The sequence below is a fragment of the Neovison vison genome, chromosome 3 (genome assembly GCF_020171115.1).
Source record: "Neovison vison isolate M4711 chromosome 3, ASM_NN_V1, whole genome shotgun sequence".
Classification (NCBI taxonomy): domain Eukaryota; kingdom Metazoa; phylum Chordata; class Mammalia; order Carnivora; family Mustelidae; genus Neogale; species Neogale vison.
This window is the reverse complement of record NC_058093.1, coordinates 50,133,905-50,154,264: the sequence shown is the minus strand read 5'-3', so window position 1 is coordinate 50,154,264 and position 20,360 is coordinate 50,133,905. Positions and strand designations below refer to the sequence as shown.

At 37.3% G+C, this 20,360-nt stretch overlaps 1 protein-coding gene across 1 annotated transcript in view; it reads left to right on the top strand.

Annotated features, from left to right (window-relative positions):
* The window catches only part of NEB (nebulin), a 207,157-nt gene that overhangs the window by 71,073 nt on the left and 115,724 nt on the right, over nucleotides 1–20,360 (top strand). Inside the window, exons 50-62 of the mRNA XM_044242061.1 lie at nucleotides 755–862; nucleotides 5,747–6,058; nucleotides 6,248–6,451; nucleotides 10,292–10,396; nucleotides 11,593–11,700; nucleotides 12,038–12,349; nucleotides 12,818–13,021; nucleotides 13,359–13,463; nucleotides 13,550–13,657; nucleotides 14,638–14,949; nucleotides 15,235–15,438; nucleotides 15,888–15,992; nucleotides 18,683–18,790. Coding sequence (XP_044097996.1) covers nucleotides 755–862; nucleotides 5,747–6,058; nucleotides 6,248–6,451; nucleotides 10,292–10,396; nucleotides 11,593–11,700; nucleotides 12,038–12,349; nucleotides 12,818–13,021; nucleotides 13,359–13,463; nucleotides 13,550–13,657; nucleotides 14,638–14,949; nucleotides 15,235–15,438; nucleotides 15,888–15,992; nucleotides 18,683–18,790 — 2,295 coding nt within the window. The remainder of the gene's footprint in view (nucleotides 1–754; nucleotides 863–5,746; nucleotides 6,059–6,247; nucleotides 6,452–10,291; nucleotides 10,397–11,592; nucleotides 11,701–12,037; nucleotides 12,350–12,817; nucleotides 13,022–13,358; nucleotides 13,464–13,549; nucleotides 13,658–14,637; nucleotides 14,950–15,234; nucleotides 15,439–15,887; nucleotides 15,993–18,682; nucleotides 18,791–20,360) is intronic.

Sequence of the window (20,360 nt, the reverse complement as noted above, 5' to 3'; positions counted from 1 at the left end):
TTGGCACAGAGAAGGAAATCGATAGATAATTGTTGAAAGAAAAAATTGCATCAGACAGATCTGGTATGGGTTTTTGGCTTTGCCATTTGTGAGTTATATAACATCGGGTCTAAGCCTTAGTTTCCTCATCCCAAAAATTGGGACCATAATAGTGCTTATTGATGAGGACCAAATGAGAAATTTCCATGTAAGGCTCTCAACACAGTACTTGGCACATAGTAAGTTCTGGATGACTTTCAACTGCTTTTGTTAGTATTCAGTTTTAACACACATGCAAAATTTTAATAAATTTCGTTCATAAAGATTAATTCATTTATTGTACCTCATAAAAGGTACATCAGTATTTATTACTTTTATCACTTGGATTATCAAAATTTTGTTTCCTGACTTTTTTTGGTTACCAATGATTTTAACATCTGTGACTAAAACAGTAATCCTAGACTGCACTTAACAGCAGGGAGAAAGCACCTGATATACTTGATATGCCCAAACAGTGTCTGAACAGAAAAGCTATTCTAAAACTGTACTGTGTCTCTTGTAACTGAGCCTATTCTCAGAGCCAGAAAACTGAAGCAAGATCCTGTAATGCTAAGTCAGTTCTCCCTAAAACAGCTTGGTTTGGTTTTATCCGTATCTTTAGAGATGAGGTAGATGATAGAATCTCATGCCTGCTCTCTCAGTAAATTTTTGTTCAGTAATCCACTGGGCTTCTAATATTTACTGAATAATGCTAAATTATATGTTTCATTTCCAGAAACTCTATAAACTCGGATGGGAAGAAGCTCTGAAGAAAGGCTATGATCTCCCACCTGATGCAATTTCTGTACAGTTGGCCAAAGCTTCAACAGACATTGCTAGTGATGTAAGTTTGGCTTGGTTGGCTTTTATGATGCATTTTATCTGAATCAGGTGTCTTCATGCTGGTGACTACTTTTACAGATAGGCCTTGCCTTTCAAAATGTAATGCCATTCCCTTCATCTTCTCCTACCTCCCCTCTTCATTTGCTGAAAATTCGCTTTCTTTCTTACTGATTCAGTATCAAAATAAGAGCTTCCTGAACACAAGTTGAGTCAGAGGACCTGTGAGATCCATTATACTAAGATGCAATGTTTCTAGACATTACAAAGAAACCAGAGATTTCAGTTTTCCCTTGCTTGCCTGAAAATAATTTGTTTTGTATTTATCTATTTTAGACAAATTCAAAGTGCCAGAGAATAAATCAACCTCAATGACCTGATGTTGATAAATTTTTATATGCACATATTTAAAAGTTAGATGCCACTTCTTTTTATTTAACCCATTCTTATATCTACATAATTATAATAAATTACCTTGGGGCATAAAAAATTTAGGAAGTTTCAGGAATTTGGGTTTAAGTTTCAGAGAGCTTAACTTTTTGTTGGATATCTATCTGGTCCCAAAGTTCATAAAATAGGGATATTTGTTCACCAAGATAACTTCTAGTTATGATTGGAAAGGGTAATAAATTTGGTGAATAAACTAGGTACAATTCTTATTGATTAGTTAAATTTTTGCAAATATTTGACTTTGATATTCTGTATATAGATCAACACGTCATTTTGTTAAATCTAAGAATTAACCTAAAAAATTTCAGAGGACTTTGGAATTTCAGAGGAAGTACTATCTCTTAAAATTTTTTTAATATACTTTTCTTCTTTTATTTTTTTAATTTCTTTTCAGTGTTGCAGAATTCATTGTTTATACCCCACACCCAGTGCTCCATGCAATACTTGCCCTCCATAATACCCACCACCAGGCTCACCCAACTCCCCACCCACCTCCCCTCTAAAACCCTTAGTTTGTTTTTCAGAGTCCACAGTCTCTCATGGTTCACCTCCCCCATCAAATTCCCTCAACTCACTTCTCCTCTCCATTTCCCCATGTCCTCCATGTTATTCCTTATGTTCCACAAGTAAGTGAAACCACATGATGATTGACTCTCTCTGTTTGACTTATTTCACTCAGCATAATCTCCTCCAGTCCTGTCCATGTTGGTAGAAAAGTTAGGTATTCATCCTTTCTGATGGAGGCATAATACTCCATTGTATTTATGGACCATATCTTCTTTATACATTCATCTGTTGAAGGGCATCTTGGTTCTTTCCAGTTTGGCGACTGTGACCATTGCTGCTATGAACATTGGGGTACAGATGGCCCTTCTTTTTACTACATCTGTATCTTTGGGGGTAAATACCCAGTAGTGCAATTGCAGGGTCATAGGGAAGCTCTATTTTTAATTTCTCAAGTAATCTCCACACTGTTTTCCTAAGTGGCTGCACCAACTTGCATTCCCACCCACAGTGTAAAAGTGTTCCCCTTTCTCTACATCCTCTCCAACACTTGTTGTTAACTCTCTTGTTGATTTTGGCCATTCTAACTGGTGTAAGGTGGTATCTCAATGTGGTTTTGATTTGAATCTCCCTGATGGCTAATGATGATGAACATTTTTTTATGTGTCTGTTAGCCATTTGTATGTCTTCTTTGGAGAAGTGTCTGTTCATGTCTTCTGCCCATTTCTTTGATGTGATTATCTGTTTTGTGTGTATTGAGTTTGAGGAGTTCTTTACAGATCTTGGATATCAGCCCTTTGTCTATACTGTCATTTGTGAATATCTTCTCACATTCTGTGGGTTGCCTCTTTGTTTTGTTGACTGTTTCCTTTGCTGTGCAGAAGCTTTAGATCTTGATGAAGTCCCAAAAGTTCATTTTCACTTTTGTTTCCTTTGCCTTTGGAGACATATCTTGTCTCCAAAGTTGCTGTGGCTGATGTCAAAGAGATTACTGCCTATGTTCGAAGTTGCTGTGGCTGATGTCAAAGAGGTTACTGCCTGTTTTCTCCTCTAGGATTCTGATGGATTCCTGCCTCACGTTGAGGTCTTTTATCCATTTTGAGTTTATCTTTGTATGGTGTGAGAGAATGGTTAAGTTTCATTCTTCTATACACAGCTGTCCAATTTTCCCAGCACCATTTATGAAGAGATTGTCTTTTTTCCACTGTATATTTTTTCCTGCTTTGTCAAAAATTATTTGATCATATAGTTGAGGGTCCATATCTGGACTCCGTGCTCTGTTCCACTGGTCTGTGTGTCAGTTTTTGTGCCAGTACCATGCTGTCTTGTGATCACAGCTTTGTAGTATAGCTTAAAATCAGGCAACATGATGCCCCCAGTTTTGTTTTTCTTTTTCAACATTTCCTTAGCAATTTTGGGTTTCTTCAACATTTTCTTAGCAATTTTGGGTTCCATACAAATTTTAGGATTGTTTGTTTTAGCTCTTTGAAAAATGCTGGTGGAATTTTGATCTTAAAATTTTTTAAAACAAGACAAGGACTTGGGTTGGAGAAAAATTGTGTAAAGACAGCATCTGGCAATGAATTCTAAGAATAGAAGGGAAGATCTTCTTTATTTTTATTTATTTATTTATTTATTTTAAAAAGATTCTATTTATTTATTTGACAGATAGAGAACACAAGTAGGCAGAGAGGCAGGCAGAGAGAGAGGAGGAAGCAGACTCCCTGCGGAGCAGAGAGCCCGATGCAGGGATCGATCCCAGGATATAATTTCTACAATGGTGAGAAAGTTCACATAAAGTTAATTTTAGGGTAAGACTTCAAATGGTTCTAACTAATGGTTTCACACAAAAAGAAATCAGCTACTATCAAAAGTATAGTTAGGAAATCACTGATGCTATTTCTTCAATTTCTAAATAATCTTCACCTCACGGAGAATACATAACATTAAATGCTCCTGCAGGAACATTCAAGCATCATTATTGCTGTAGGTTCTTTGGCATGTTGATTCATTCTAATAAGGAACTGACCAGCAAGACAGTGAGTGAGTAATAATAAATTATCTAATTGATTTTCCCACATTTCTGGAGTGCCACAAATGAACTGATTTAAAGAAGATCTCCCCGGGATGCCTGGGTGGCTCAATGGGTTAAAGCCTCTGCCTTCGGCTCAGGTCATGATCCCAGGGTCCTGGGATCGAGCCCCTCATCGGGCTTTCTCCTCAGTGGAGAGCCTGCTTCCCTGTGATCTCTGTCAAATCAATTAAATAAAATCTTTTTTAAAATTAAGGAAATTAGAGATTTTTATGAGTACTTAATTTGATAAATTAGAATCATAGACTTTACTTAGACAACGCAAACGCTTTTTTTTTTTTAAAGATTTTATTTATTTATTTGACAGAGAGAGATCACAAGCAGATGGAGAGGCAGATAGAGGGAAGCAGGCTCCCTGCTGAGCAGAGAGCCCGATGTGGGACTTGATCCCAGGACCCCGAGATCATGACCTGAGCGGAAGGCAGCGGCTTAACCCACTGAGCCACGGAGGTGCCCGATGCAAACGCTTTTTAATGCAGTCTCCCACTCAGTGGCCTTCTCTCCACCTTCAACAGGTGGTCATCTGGTCTGTGAACATTTACACATGAAAGAATTTTACACATAAAAATATTTTGTGTGCCCCTTTAGGGCAGGTCATTTCCTTATTGGATCATCTTTAGTTGTCATTATATAGTTTCCTATTTTGAATTTGATTATGTTGTTGATCAACTCTAAGTCTGTTCTAGAACATCACAAAGTAGCTTATTTCCTATTCCACCTGATACCTCTTCATTTTACACGTTTTTAGTTTTTCTCCTTGGTTTTAGTTTTTAAGTCTTTCAGTATTCTGATTATTCATGACTCTTGAAAAGCTCGTCACTCTACTTGTGATTTGTTCTATTTTTTTCAGTACCCTTCTCAAAATATTGTGCCCAAATTTAGTGGTGCTTCCCTGTCACAGGAGGTCAGGCCAGAGTAAATGAGTTTCTGACTTGTTTTTATCTGTGTCCCTGCAGAATCTTTAACATTAGTTTTATAAGCAGCTTTGTCAGCTTGCCCATACTGAACTTCTAGTCAGCCTAAACTCCTGAGTATTTATAATATATATAATTGTGACTCCGGGTATGAAGTGAGAGTAGGACCTAACTCCATGAAGGAGTAGCCCAGGCACCTAGGATCAAGTAAATGCTATTATTACTATTGTTATTATTGTTACTATTACAATAGTCATCCAGTACTATCTAGTACATCCAGTCATCCAGTGCAGTTTTTTCCCAGTTAAATCTAAATAGTGGATTTCACTTTTCTTAAATTTATGTAGTTGATTTGACTTGTCTTGGCAATATGTTGAGATCTTGAGGAATTCTCTTTCTAATCTAACGTATTTAGCTTTTTGTAGCTACATGTGCATGAAGGTATGGATCCTGAACAGGACAAGATTATAATATATAACCACATAGCAAACCACTAAAATTCCTGCTGCTTAATAAGTTAATCTATACCATAACGCTTGTTGCTCAAGTCCTGAATCTTTCTTATTTCTTGGCCATGCAGCCCATATTTTCAGATCACTCCCATAAGGCTATCAAAAGAGTTTTGTGCAAATGTTACCCTAAGGTCTGCATACCCAATGTCTAGCACCTCCTGGCATATATTTTTGTCTCTAGTTAGAATTTAGCATAATCTCCCCTGAGAATCAACTACATTACATTTTTTTCTGGAAGCGTTTATGTAAGTTCTTACATTTCTTATTAAATTAACAGGGACATCACTTTTCTCTTTTCAGTTTTGGAAAACAGACATGCCAACAATGCATATGGAGCTTTTTAATTAAGCTCAGATTGTTGAGCTTCACTTGATCTTTGTTTATGTTAATAAAAGAACTGATTCCTTTGATTTCAGTTTAAATACAAACAAGGCTACCGCAAACAACTTGGCCACCATATTGGATTCCGGAGTCTGCAAGATGATCCAAAGCTTGTCCTGTCCATGAATGTAGCCAAAATGCAGAGTGAAAGAGAATACAAAAAGGACTTTGAGAAGTGGAAGACCAAGTTCAGCAGCCCAGTGGACATGTTAGGAGTGGTGCTGGCCAAGAAATGTCAGCAATTAGTCAGTGACATAGACTATAAGAACTACCTGCACCAGTGGACTTGCCTGCCTGACCAGAATGATGTTATTCAAGCTAAAAAGGTTTATCAACTGCAGAGTGAGGTCAGTTTCTATTTAATTGAATGGCTTATATATTACTATTTGAGTAGCCATTTGGTCACAGGGAGACAAAGTAAAAAGAGGAGTTGTTATTGAATATCTAAAATGTATCTGTTTGTAATGTGTAGAATCACTTGAGTTGAGGGTCCAAATGAGGATGGGCTTTTGATGGAGTGTTTTGTATTTTCACAGAATCTGTATAAGTCTGACCTTGAGTGGCTAAGAGGCATAGGATGGAGTCCCCTGGGTTCTTTGGAGGCAGAAAAGAACAAACGGGCTTCAGAAATCATCAGTGAGAAGAAATACCGTCAGCCCCCAGACAGAAACAAATTCACCAGCATTCCCGATGCCATGGACATAGTTCTGGCAAAGACAAATGCCAAAAATAGGAGTGATGTGAGTAACTCTTTAGAAATAAATAGAAAAGTTACAGTGCTTGATAACTGGTAGGTACTCAATAGCATTTGCTTAATAATTAGTAGGCTAGCATAGCATCATATCCTACAGCATAGCACAACACAGCTTGATGCGTAATGTTGGTTGCTTCATTTGAATTATCAATCACCCTGTACTGAATCATGTAAAATGTGTTAGTACCAATTTTCGTCATCTAAAACTTTCTTATTTATTTATTTATTTATTTATTTATTTATCCATCCATCCATTCATCCAACTAACCATCCTGTAAATGAGAACGCTATCGAACATACTTTTTTTCTTTGAAACTTGAATGTATTAAAGACCCAGACTTTGTGTTGTTGTTGTTGGGGTAAAGTGTATGAACGAGCAGTATTTTGAGTACTTTGCACAGGCAAATGGAAATGTTATAAAGAGTGTATTTTCTGCCAAACTTTTATAATACATTTAGCTTTGCCAAGTCAAGACACGTAGGTAATATCATACATATATACGTGTGTGTGTGTGTGTGTGTGTGAACATATCCCATCTTCAACTTACTTCCCTCTCCAGCACTGATACCAGTGTGTGGCTTGTAACTCTAAATATTTATTGAATTAAATAAAAAAAAAGATAGCAGTGTAGAGTAATTCTATGCAAAGGGAAAGAGTACTCATCATTGTTCAGTGAGAAGCATAACCTGGAAAATTACAGAAAGTTGAATGATGTGCACTGAGATTTTGGAACAGGTAAGAAAGTTTAAATTGATACATAGTAATAATTGTCTGGGTCTTAGAAGGATCTGATTACTTCTGCTATATATTTTACACCTATCATATATATTAGTTTTATTATAAACCTCATAACCAGCTTATGGTAAGCATTTGATAAATTGTAGCTCCTCTCTTCCCAATCAACCTTTCATGGGCTTCTTGCAATTTTTGCATCCAAAATTTATAATAAATGCTGACCTGTCAGCTTTATTATAAATATTCAGGTTTTCTTTTCTTCTTTATTTTATTATGGTAATTTGAATCCAATAGGGTGACTAATAAAGCAACAAATTTATGCAAAATAGTTCCCCCTTTGAAATCCAAGTTTCTCTTTTCTCCATGAAACAGAGCTGTGTACAGAGCTCTGAACTAATAAAGTGGGCAAGAGAGAAACCTTCAGTCATGAAATTTATCAACATTAAAAATGCCTCGGAACAGACCTCTTCAGCAGTATGCCCTCCTTGTAGGAATGCGGAGGTACAGATACCTTAAGGCTTTGGAAAAGGGCCACGTGGATCCTTGAGCCCGCTGTTTCTCCTTTTTTAAAAAAAATTTATTATTATTATTTTTTAAGATTTTATTTATTTAGGGGCGCCTGGGTGGCTCAGTGGGTTAAGCTGCTGCCTTCAGCTCAGGTCATGATCTCAGGGTCCTGGGATTGAGCCCTGCGTTGAGCTCTCTGCTCTGCCGGAAGCCTGCTTCCCCTCCTCCCCCTCTCCAATGCCTGCCTCTCTGCCTGCTTGTGATCTCTGTCAAATAAATAAATAAAAACTTAAAAAAAAAAAAAAAAGAGAGAGAGAGAGAGAGACGGCAAGAGAGGAAACACAAGTAGGGGGAATGGGAGAGGGAGAAACGGGCTTTCCGTTGGGCAGGGACCCGAGGCAGGGTTCAGTCCCAGGACCCTGAGCTGAAGGCAGACGCTTAACGACTGAGCCACCCAAGCACCCCTCTCCTTTGAATAATAAACCAATACATGTATCTCAGGATAAACAAATACTAGTATTTCTTGTTTTTCAGGGAGGTGGGGCAGGGTTGTGGTGAAAATGACACCATTGAAGACATGGTCCAACTTAGTTGTTCTCAACCAGGGACATTTAGCAACACCTAGAGATCTTTTCAGTTGTCACAACTTGAGGGTGGCATGCTACTGGCATCTAGTGGATAAAAGTCAGGGACGCTGCTAAACATTCCAGAAACATACAGGACAAGATCCCTTCAATGAGGAATACTCCAGGATACAATACCAATACTGCTGAGGTTGAGAATATCTCATCTTAATCAGAAAGGTTAGCACAAAACCAGGATAAACATATGTGGAAATCTACAAGCCTTGCTTTGTTTTGGTCCTGAAGGTCTTAGCTTCTGTGGGTTATGTGCATGTGCAGGAAGGAGAAAAGCATCAAACCCTATAACCCACACTAAGTGCCTTAAGGGGAAACTGACAAGTTCAAGGAACCAATGAGACTGCTCAAGTTTTTTATATTGAAATAATTTCAGGCATAGAGAAAAGTTGCAAAAATAGTACAAATAATTTAAATATATATGATAAATATATAAATATAATTATGTATGCATATCTCTTTCTTTATCCCAATTCCCCAATTGTTAACATTGGTTACACTTGCTTTTTTTTTTCCTATTTTTTTCTGTTGTATATATGTAAGTTGCTGCATTGATGCCTCCCTATCCCTAAATACTTCAGTGTGCATTTCTTGAAAACAAGAACATTCTTTTACCAAGCCAGAGTGCAATGATCAAAATCAGGAAATTAGCATTGAAACAATACTAGTCCATAGAATTTATTCAGTTTTATCATGAATGTCCTTTATACAAAATAAAAACTATTTTCTGATCCAGAATCCAATCCAAGATCACACGCTGCATTTGCTTGTGGTGTCTGTAGTCTCCTTTAATCTGGACTGGCTCCTCATTCTTCCTTTGTCTTCCAAGTCCTTGACATCTGGGAAGAACATAAGCCAGTTGTTTTGCAGAATCTTCAACAGTTTGGGTCTATTGTTTCCTTCATGATTTGATTCAGGTCTTGTACTTTTAGCAGGACATCACATGTAGTACCCTCCTCCGTATGTCCTATCAGGTGATCCGTGATATCTTTTCTTTCTTTTTTTTTTTTTTTAGATTTCATTTATTTATTTGACAGAGAGAAATCACAAGTAGATGGAGAGGCAGGCAGAGAGAGAGAGAGAGAGGGAAGCAGGCTCCCTGATGAGCAGAGAGCCCGATGCGGGACTCGATCCCAGAACCCTGAGATCATGACCTGAGCCGAAGGCAGCGGCTTAACCCACTGAGCCACCCAGGCACCCCCGTGATATCTTTTCATTCCAATACTGATCATTTGATTTTTGATCACTTAGTTAAAGTGGTATTGAGAGGTTTCTCCACTGTCAAATTAATATTTAATCTTTTGTAATTGATACGTGTCTTGTGAGGAGATTCTCTGACAGGCCTCTGTTTTTCGTCAAACTTTCACCCCCTTGTTTTAGTAAACAAATGAAATTTTTGTTTGGGTTGTCTTGTCTTCCATAGAAGAAAGATAGCGGATGGCTCTGGGATATAGAAGACATTTTGATAAATTCCATACAAAATTCTCTTGGGATCCTAATCCACCCAAATTATTAGAGCCATAAATAATAAAATGCATAGGGAATGTGATTCAAATTTCTATATATACCTCAAATATCTCATTTTTTGAGAAGGGAAGGACTATCTCCCAGATAAACAGTGAGGGAGATTATTATAATCAGATGGAGAACTTCTGTTCTATTTGATGATCATGGCAGAAACTCTCATTACTTCGATTGATCTCTAATGGGCAGGGATATTTGTAACCTTGAGAAGGTAATCCATACTTTATATTTTGAAAGATAGTTATATCCCAGACAACTAAAAAACAAAAACAAAAACCACTACTTATTTTCTGTTCATGTTATCTGCATATGCTATCAGTTAAAATCCCTAATTCAGATGAATTCAGTGATCCTGCTTGAAGTTTATGATGTCATTCACTATTTGAATGAAACCACTGAAAAGCTCTTATTTCTCATTTTAGAGACTTTATAGAGAAGCTTGGGACAAGGACAAGACTCAAATCCACATCATGCCTGATACACCTGACATTATTCTGGCTAAAGCAAACTTAATCAATACAAGTGATGTAAGTTTCCAAATTCATGTTTTTCAGAAAGCTTTTAATTGCTTCTAAGGCAAAGAATTGGAAATAAATTGCATGTCTGAATGATTTTGATTAATGAACTACATGTGACCTAGATTCCTTATTTAGTGGTTTTTAGGTTGAATATCAAAATAATTGGCACTCCCTATCTCAGGCAGGGTTGGGGGTCTGTGCTGTCTGTTTCTTGTAGTTCTTTATGACACATGTCATCATAATATAATGGTTTATATTGCTCTTCCCTGTATGAATGGGTGCTCCTCAGGGTCAGAGACAATTTGTATTGGGCTTACAGTGCCTAGCTAGTATAGCGTCCAATACACACAAAACTCAATGAAATTTCAAATGAATGAACATTAAAAAACCCATGCAGGACAATTCCATTTTTACTTTTATTGTCATCGTGGCAAAATCTTCTGAAATCTGTAGATGTAAAAATTAAATATTTTAAAGACAAATTCTAAACTCTAATAGAAAGGCTTCAACATTAAATAATGTATTAGGATAATGCCACAAATGACTAAAATATGGACACATTCCAAGATCAAAAGTCATTTTAAACAATCTGGTTTCAGAATAAAGTGCATTAAATTGTATTCTCAGATATTTCATTATGTAACAAATCTGAAGAAAGTATTTCACTTGAGCTTTTATATTCAAAATTTAAATTTCCTCCAAAAAAATCTTAGATTTAGAAAACTATGAAGGATTTTGTTTCTTACCTCCACATGCAGACCCTACTACGGACAGCTCTATATTGTAAAATAGGCTATTTTGCTACCTGTTAGCTGTGTGAAAGAGCAGCCCATTAGGCATACTTTTTCCCCATGAAAAGCATTACTCTCGTCTAGCAAAAACTTCCAATGAAACACTCAAAGTTAATTGGAAAACAGCACCTAAATTATATTTTATTTCACTTCTCTATCAATTTACTTCTGCCTCATTCTCAGAAATATTTGGGAAGAGCTAAAATTTAATTATGTTGATTTGGGTAATCGAAGAGCTTTAAAGTCTAAAATAGGATCATTAGCAATCAATGGGCATAATTTCCAATTACATTTGAGTATTCTAGAGCAGATACTATTTCAGGGACTCTTAAAATATTTAGCACATTGCATTCATTATGCTGCAGTTGTTTATGGAAAACAGCTTTTCCCAAAGTGATCTTCATCTCTTAACAGAAACTCTACCGAATGGGTTATGAGGAATTGAGGAAAAAAGGTTACGATCTTCCTCTTGATGCCATACCAATCAAAGCCGCAAAAGCATCCCGAGAAATTGCCAGTGAAGTAAGACTTTTTCCACTGTTTATATTGATTTGATTACAATTTATCACTTTAAAGCCGTTTCAATTTAATCTTAAATTGAACAGAATCTTCCAAGGAGTAACAAATTAAAACAGAGTGGAATGATCCCAAAGATGTAGTGTGGGATGAGGATAAACTCAAGGTATTTGTAGCTGGAATTTGTATGAAATGTATTGTGTGTGAGTTAGCCTTTAACCTTTCCTACAAGTATCGTAAATCTGGGGCTCTCTAGGCTTTGTGAAACATGTAGAGTTCATGTGCTTTGTAATTGCAACATAAGTTAATCTTGTAAGCATCAAGGAATCTTTTTTTTCTTCAGTACAAGTACAAGGAAGGCTTTCGCAAGCAGCTTGGCCACCATATTGGAGCCCGGGACATCAAAGATGACCCCAAGATGATGTGGTCCATGCACGTGGCCAAGATCCAGAGTGACAGGGAGTACAAGAAGGACTTCGAGAAGTGGAAGACCAAGTTCAGCAGCCCAGTGGATATGCTAGGAGTGGTCCTGGCCAAGAAGTGCCAGACCTTAGTCAGTGATGTAGACTACAAGAACTACCTGCACCAGTGGACGTGCCTGCCTGACCAGAATGACATCATCCATGCTCGACAGGCCTATGACCTCCAGAGTGATGTGAGTCTAAGATTTTCCTTTGGCTAACTAAATACCATGACTGTTTTCCTAAGAAGAAAATTTTCCTTAAAGTAAGTGGTGTTGAGTTTACACAACTGAGTTCTGTGTCCCTAGATTAATGCCCATGCCCCATCCAGTCCCCTAAATATCTGGATGCACCATTATCCCACAAAGAGCCAAAAAAACCCTCATTGCTTTGCTGAAAGCCTCTAATATTCTGATCTAGAAGAGTTGGATCATTTTCTATGTGCTTCTATTTAAAATACTATCTAAAATAAAATATTTTCCAAAATATGCTTCTAATTTGACTATTCCATTGCTTCAGAACACATACCAAAATTTGTAAATTTCCCAAGAATTCAACCATTTAAATATGTATAGTCTAGTAAAATATATAATATATGATTTTATTTCTTTAGGGGCATATTTTTATGCTTATGTTAAGTGGCTTGTCACCTGTAATTTCAGAATTTGTATAAGTCCGACCTTCAGTGGCTAAGAGGCATTGGCTGGTTACCTAGTGGCTCTCTGGAGGATGAGAAGAATAAGAGAGCTACCCAGATTTTGAGTGATCACATTTACCGTCAGCACCCAGATAAATTCAAGTTCTCCAGCCTTATGGACTCCATCCCAATGGTTTTGGCAAAAAACAATGCTATTACCATGAACCATGTAAGTCTTGTCTTTAATTGAAGGAGGTATTTGTGTGTGTGTGTGTGTGTGTGTGTGCGCGCACATGTGAAAGAGAGAGTGTCTCTATAAACATGGGCATTTACTTCTATAAAAGAAAAATCGTATTTAATTCTTTTGCTTGGTATTAAAGTGGTTTTTAAGTAAGTGCTATGCATTTTACTGATATGAGAATCTAGACCTGAAGATGTCACACATACCAACTCATAGAACAGTCTGTCTTTAGTCTCATTAAGAACCAGATTATTAAAAAAAAATTTTATGTTTCTATTCATTACTAGCCTGTACTAATCACGTCTTTTTTTTTTTTTTTCTTTAGCGCCTATATACAGAAGCTTGGGATAAAGATAAAACCACTGTCCACATTATGCCAGATACTCCTGAAGTTTTACTGGCTAAGCAAAACAAAATAAATTACAGTGACGTAAGCAATATATTCATGGTGCGTGATATATTTTACTTACACTGCACTTTATAAATCAAACTGATGATGATTTATGTCTATTTCAGAAACTATATAAACTTGGCCTAGAAGAAGCCAAGAGGAAAGGCTATGATATGCGGCTGGATGCCATTCCCATCAGGGCGGCCAAGGCCTCCAGAGACATTGCAAGTGAGGTAAGTGCACCCAAAAAGTTCTTTGCTTTGACTCAGAGATTTTTCTGTCTCCTGGTTATATGGTAGGGCAAGTAAGGTACGAGGTTAAAGTTCTTGCCAACAGTCTTTTTCTAAATATAGTTTAGAATCAAGGTAATAAAATTCTCAATACAAAGCTATGATTGAGTCCATAGCAATATGCATTTCAAAATATTATCCATTTCCTGCCGGATGAAAGCATTGGCTATTTGGCTGTAGTGCAGACATCTTTTGGGCTTTTCCACATGATAATTCTTAAATATAATTGAATTCATCGTAGGATTCCTTCAAAACTAACTCACGCTTTATGAACCAATGAACCTACAAGGGCTGAATGAATACGACACACTATTCGTTGTGCAATCATCCACACGTACTGTGTGTTTGCTTCTGCATCTGGTGATTAGTTGCCAATATTTACTATCTTTAAGTGATTTCTTTACTTACATTTCTAGGAACTTTTATCCTTCTATTTCATTAGTCAATGAAGTCAAGAATATATTTGTTTCTTTATTTCCGGAATATGAGAAGTGACCATCATAATTTAAAAATAAATGGTCAACGTTCACAGAAGGGTTAAAAGTATTAAAATGTATCAAAATAATGTATAATACCTGCTGCCATTAAAAATTCATATTTACAAAGAATATTTAATGACACAGATGAGTGCTTGTATAATAACTAGAAAAGCCAGGTCTTATTCTAATTTTATTCACACACACACACACACACACACACACACACTGAAAAGTGGTTTTATGGTGGTTAACACTGAGTGATAGAATAATGTTGTTATTTTTTTGTATGCATATATACTTTATTTTCTAAATTATTAACAAAGTACATGTATTTATATACAGGAGGAAATCATTATATTTTTAAAGAATAGGAAAATTGGGGCCTAGTAATTGCTTTTTACTAAAAGTTAAAACAGTTGATCACAAGGCTTTTTCTTCTTCTAGTACAAGTACAAAGAAGGCTATCGTCAGCAACTTGGCCATCACATTGGTGCCCGAGCAATACATGATGACCCCAAGATGATGTGGTCCATGCATGTGGCCAAGGTCCAGAGTGACAGGGAATACAAGAAGGACTTTGAGAAGTGGAAGACCAAGTTCAGCAGCCCAGTGGACATGCTGGGGTTGGTGCTGGCCAAGAAGTGCCAGACCTTAGTCAGTGATATAGACTACAAGAACTACCTGCATCAGTGGACGTGCCTGCCTGACCAGAATGACGTCATCCATGCTCGACAGGCCTATGACCTCCAGAGCGATGTGAGTATATGAGGATCATAATGGCATGCAAAGGTAGGAAATAAGTGAATTAACATCCCTTGGAGAAGGTAACAAAAGGCACCAAGCTTACGAGGCCCTGCAAGGCAGGAATAGCATTTCTTCTTTCCTTGAGAGTAATAATTGTTTAACTTTCCGGACAAAAAGGAGTATGATCTGATAGACTGTCCATCCAACTGTATTTTCAAGAGTACTCTTTATTTCATATCCTTTAGATGAAAATGTTTTCCCAATGCCAAGATAAATATTCATTGACTGTCTCAACAGAATATGTACAAGTCAGATCTGCAATGGTTGAGAGGCATCGGCTGGGTTCCTATTGGCTCTTTGGACGTGGAAAAATGCAAAAGGGCAACTGAAATTTTGAGTGATAAAATTTATCGCCAGCCTCCCGACAAATTCAAATTTACCAGTGTGACTGATTCTTTGGAACAAGTGTTAGCCAAGAATAATGCCATCAACATGAATAAGGTGAGGCTTCAAATTTCAGAGAACCAAGGTAGGACTCCTAAAGCGAAATCAAAGAAATAATCAAGAAAAGCAGGCAAGCAAGCAAGCATTGAGCAACCAAAGATATCTATCCATCCATCTGTATCTATCTATCTCTGTGTCACTTATATTTAATAGTTACTTTAGTATTTGTTTCATAGTTTTGATAAAATGATATATTTTTATGGAAAACTATCTTTGCATAAAAGATACTCTCAATTTCCTTTTCTTAACACACATTTCAGATTATCATAAGGCACTAAATATCTGTTCTCTGAACTAATTACCTGAAGATGTGTCTATTATACATCATGTGTATAAGATGTTTAACCTTTTGTTATTTCTGTTTATAAAGTTTTTGTGGTCCTGAAATTTTTCTTAATTGTATACTGATTTTTTTTCCTGATGACATTATCTATTTCCTTTGATAGCGTTTATACACAGAAGCCTGGGAAAAAGACAAGACCCAGGTCCACATCATGCCAGACACACCAGAAATTACGTTGGCAAGAATGAACAAAATCAACTACAGTGAGGTGGGGGCAGATACTAATTCTATGAATTTTGCATGCTGTGTCTTATTTCAGTTAATCTGTCCAAGTTGATATAATACTATATAGCAACCTTATAAAGAATCCTTTTTTCTTGCTCCATGTAAATAACACCTCTTACATTTCTCAATTCTCATCCTAAACATCAAACTTCAAATACTACAAATTATCATTTATGAAGTGAAATAGATAAGAACGAACGATTTAGGCAGTAATCATAAAATTAATCAGAACTTTTATTAATTTTTTAAAGTTAGGAAATTAACAATAGATTAAATATATATTTATCTTCTTCTTGTGCTGTATTGCTGTACTAGATATATTTTCCATATAGGATTTGTTTTTCCAAATTGTAGTTTAAAGTCAAGGTTTAAGATTATTAATTTATAAAATTAAGTCAAGGTCTAAAATCACAGAATTATCAAATAACCCAGTGAAAGAAACAGAAACAGAGGACCCACCAGGGTATTTAATGAGCCCATTCCTTTTCACTTTCTGTGAGCATAGGGCCATGTGCCCCCATGTCAGAGCCATGGATGTTTACGCTGAGAGGTCAGCCTCTCTTCTACTCCAAGAGTCCCACCCAACAGGTTGTCATCCTGCCCTTGCTTAAGTGTTCTCAGTGACAAGGAGTTTATCTTGTAAATGAGCCCATTTGTTCTGGAAAATTCCGTGAGGAAATGGTTCTGATGCAGAGTCACAGAGTTCTCTCTGCAGACCTTCCTAGTCCTCTGAGGCTGTGCAAAACCAGTGTCTGCCAACTCTGTGGAGATGAGGGTAACTACTGTGGTGCCTCCCCTGACCCCTCACCCCAGGTTCTCTTTCTAATCCAGCGATCCCCAGTTCCTGGGCATTCCTCACATGACATCCCTGCTAGAATGTGACCCTCTGAACCAAACAAAATCTTGCAAGTGTAGAATACAGTTGACATCTTCTTTTCATTTCTGGACATTTGACCTCTAATTCTGCACCCAGGGCCTTAACACCCTGGCAGCCCTGTCATTGCTGGGGCTTGTGCAACTTGGGCTCAATTAAAACCCCAAGACATTTTGCATGGGCTTAAGCTAGGTTTCCTCTATCCTGCATTTATACATTTGGCAATTTAAATTCAGTTTAAAAGGAATTCAAAGATTCAAAGATTGACATTTATCTCTCTGCAGTTTCTTCTCCCTAGATTAAGCCTACTGGTGTAAGCCTCTGTAGATGTTTGTGAATCTGATTTTTCTGTCAGCTGATGTGTTAGTTATTTCTCCCAGCTTTGTGCTACCAGCAAAGAAAATATTGTTTCTTTGAAGGTATAAGTCAACCGTCTATCACTCTTCTGCAGGATATAATTTAGAGAATGTAGCTAGATGAGCTACCATCTTGAGTCATTTTATTTTGGCGGGTGCAAACTATAATTTTAGCACTTATATAACTAACTCTTCATTGTCTCCAAAACCAAAAAACATCAAGTCCTACTTGCAAAGCAAAAGGGAGTGAATTTTTTTTTAGCTAAGCCTCTAATATGGGTCCTGTATTGTTTCCTGTATAAAGGAAAGCATATACTGTATGTGTAGGAATTTCAGAAGACAAAGAGCCTCTGTAACTGGCCACTGAGCATTTTTGGAAATCTGGGCTCTGTCTTTGCTGCAAAAGCTCAGAGAGGCTGTAGTGTTGCTATTGCTTCAAAGACCTAACCTGCCTGCCTATTTTGCTTTCTCTGTCTTTTCTTTCTCCGTTTAGTTTTTCTGCTTTTTTTTTTCCCCCCCTCATTTAGGACAGGAAGATAGAATGCAAATTCGATTATGTCATTCTTCCTCAAAGCATGGTCTCCTATTTCCTATAGAATTAAGCACAAACTTATTTTAGCACTAAGCCTTCAGACCAACTCTAGGTTCTTCTCAGTCCTTTCCTGCCACTTGTGCCTGGCACTGCTCCCCACTCTGTTTGACACCCCTGCACTTTCTCTCCTTTGTGCTTTGATTCATGCAGTGCCCTCTGGCCTTGACTGCCATCCTAGTCTTCTGAAACCACACGCATCACTCAAGGTTTAGTGCAAAGATCAGTCTCTCTGCAAAAACTTTCTCGATTCTCAATTCAGAATTGATTGTTCCTCCCTGGAGCTCTTTGTCAATGATATGGTTAAATCACCGCTTGTGGTTTGACTTTTTGGTAGCTTGTCTGCAGTCTACCAGTCTTTCCATCAGTTCTCCCAGAACCTTGACGATAGAAGAAGTCTCCTACTCCTCTTTGATTCCCAAGTACCCAGCACCGTCAAAGCACAGCTGGTGCAGAATCAGTGTGGGTTGAATTAATTTCCATGATCAACAGTTAATCAAGTCTTTCCCTCTTATCCACATTTTGCCACCTTAGGTGCACGAGTTTCAGCTTAATTTTTTAGTTCTCGTCAAAACTGACTGATGGGTTGTAACTAAAAATTTTGAAACAGTGGATAATATCTATATTTCATTAATTTCACACAAGTTTTACAATGAAAAACAAAGCTGCAATGTTCTATGTAAACATCATTTTTAAGTCTTCAACAGACAGAGCAAAGTCTTAGAACACTCAGTGGGAGATTATTATAGGCGCCTACCTGTGTCGAACTTAGTAAATTATTTTAGTCCCCTGTCAGTTTGGGGGCATAAATGTCAACATCTATGTGTGTCTATATATTTTTTGCCCAAACTTAGACTCTGTATAAACTCGCCAATGAAGAAGCAAAGAAGAAAGGCTACGACCTGCGAGCCGATGCCATCCCAATCGTGGCTGCCAAGGCCTCCCGGGACATCGCCAGTGACGTGAGTTCCAGCATCGCCCCAAGTATATAATCAGGCTGAAGTGATGTTGTCACTGAGCTAAATCTTCAAAAAGAACTTTCCTCGCCCTTTGGAAATAAGTCCTAGTATATTTATGTGGGATTTTTCAAAAACCTAGTTTTGAAAAGTTTTGCTAGTTTTGAGGGAAGTGAAAAATTCGATATTCATACAAGCAGTTTATAACCTTTAGGACACAGCATCTTCAATGAAAACTGACCCGCTGAAAACAGAGAAAGATCCATTCACGTGGGAATTATTAGAGTAAAGCTGCAGGCTTGGAGATATAAAAATTTTCACAGTGCTTCTAGAAAGTATAACTCAGAAACTTAAGTACCTCCCGTGAGAATCAGGTCCTGGCTTTATGTGACATTTTACTAACAATATTCACAAAATTCGTAGGACACATGCCATTCACTTTCTAAGATTATGAAAAGAAGGTAGTGGATCAATATCAGAGGTGGCTACGAGCCCAAGGTTGTACCCTTAATAACAGCTCCTGGCTGTCTAGCACATACCTCCCAGAATAAATCCATCATCCCTTCCTGGTGCCTTAACCTATTCTTGAAGAACAGACCACTGTTCTAAAAATCAAGGGCCCGGTATTTGGGGATACAGCAATACACTGCCCTTTATGTTGTTGGTGACTCATTTTAGTTTATGTATGTTGGGCCTCTCCGTGAGTTTATGTCAATAATTATAAATAACAATAATAACTTGAAAGTATTGTGAATTCCGTGCTAAGAGCTTGACATGTGATATCTTATACTTCATAATTATCCTAGGATATAAGCAATGTCATTGTCCCTGTTTTGTGGATTGCTTAAGCAACTTGTGTAAAATCAAACTCATAGTAGGTGGTGGAATTAAAATTGAGACAACCTCATTACTTTCCACTGTACCATACTGCATCCTGCTGATCCATCCATACTTTTCTTAGTGGTCTTTGAGACTAGAGGCATGTATTTTGAATAACTGGCTCAGATCCCAGGACAATGTCATTGAACATGAAATAATAAAAACATTCTTGGCCTATGCAGGAGTAGAACCCAGGAGTTTTTTGGAGCATGTTCTAACCAATTGGACTGCTACCTCAGCTTCACTAGTATAATAATTCTGGTATTGTATTAGCATACTAGTGGTATACTGTTTGTTTATATTAGTATAATAACTAGTATACTAAACTAGGTCCTTGACCTAGAGTACTGCATCCTTCCAGGAACCAGACACTCATTTTATGACTTATGAAACATGCCATGTTGCCAAGTGCATCTCTTTCCTGACATACTTTTAGTACCTAAAATTCATTTCTCCAGATTCCCTTGTTCAAATGGCCTCTCCCTCCTGTGGGCACTACCTTCCTCCAGAATTATTCTTTATTACCAAGCCATAGGTGATTTGGGTTATGTACTACAATTATATGGATTCCATCTATGTTCTTAGCTCTATAAGCTTCAAGGGTAAAGGTCAGGATACCAGCTTGAGGTAATGTTTATTAGCAAAAGTCAACTTACAGCTTTGATGTAAGCAAGGTGATTTTGTACAGACTTCTGAC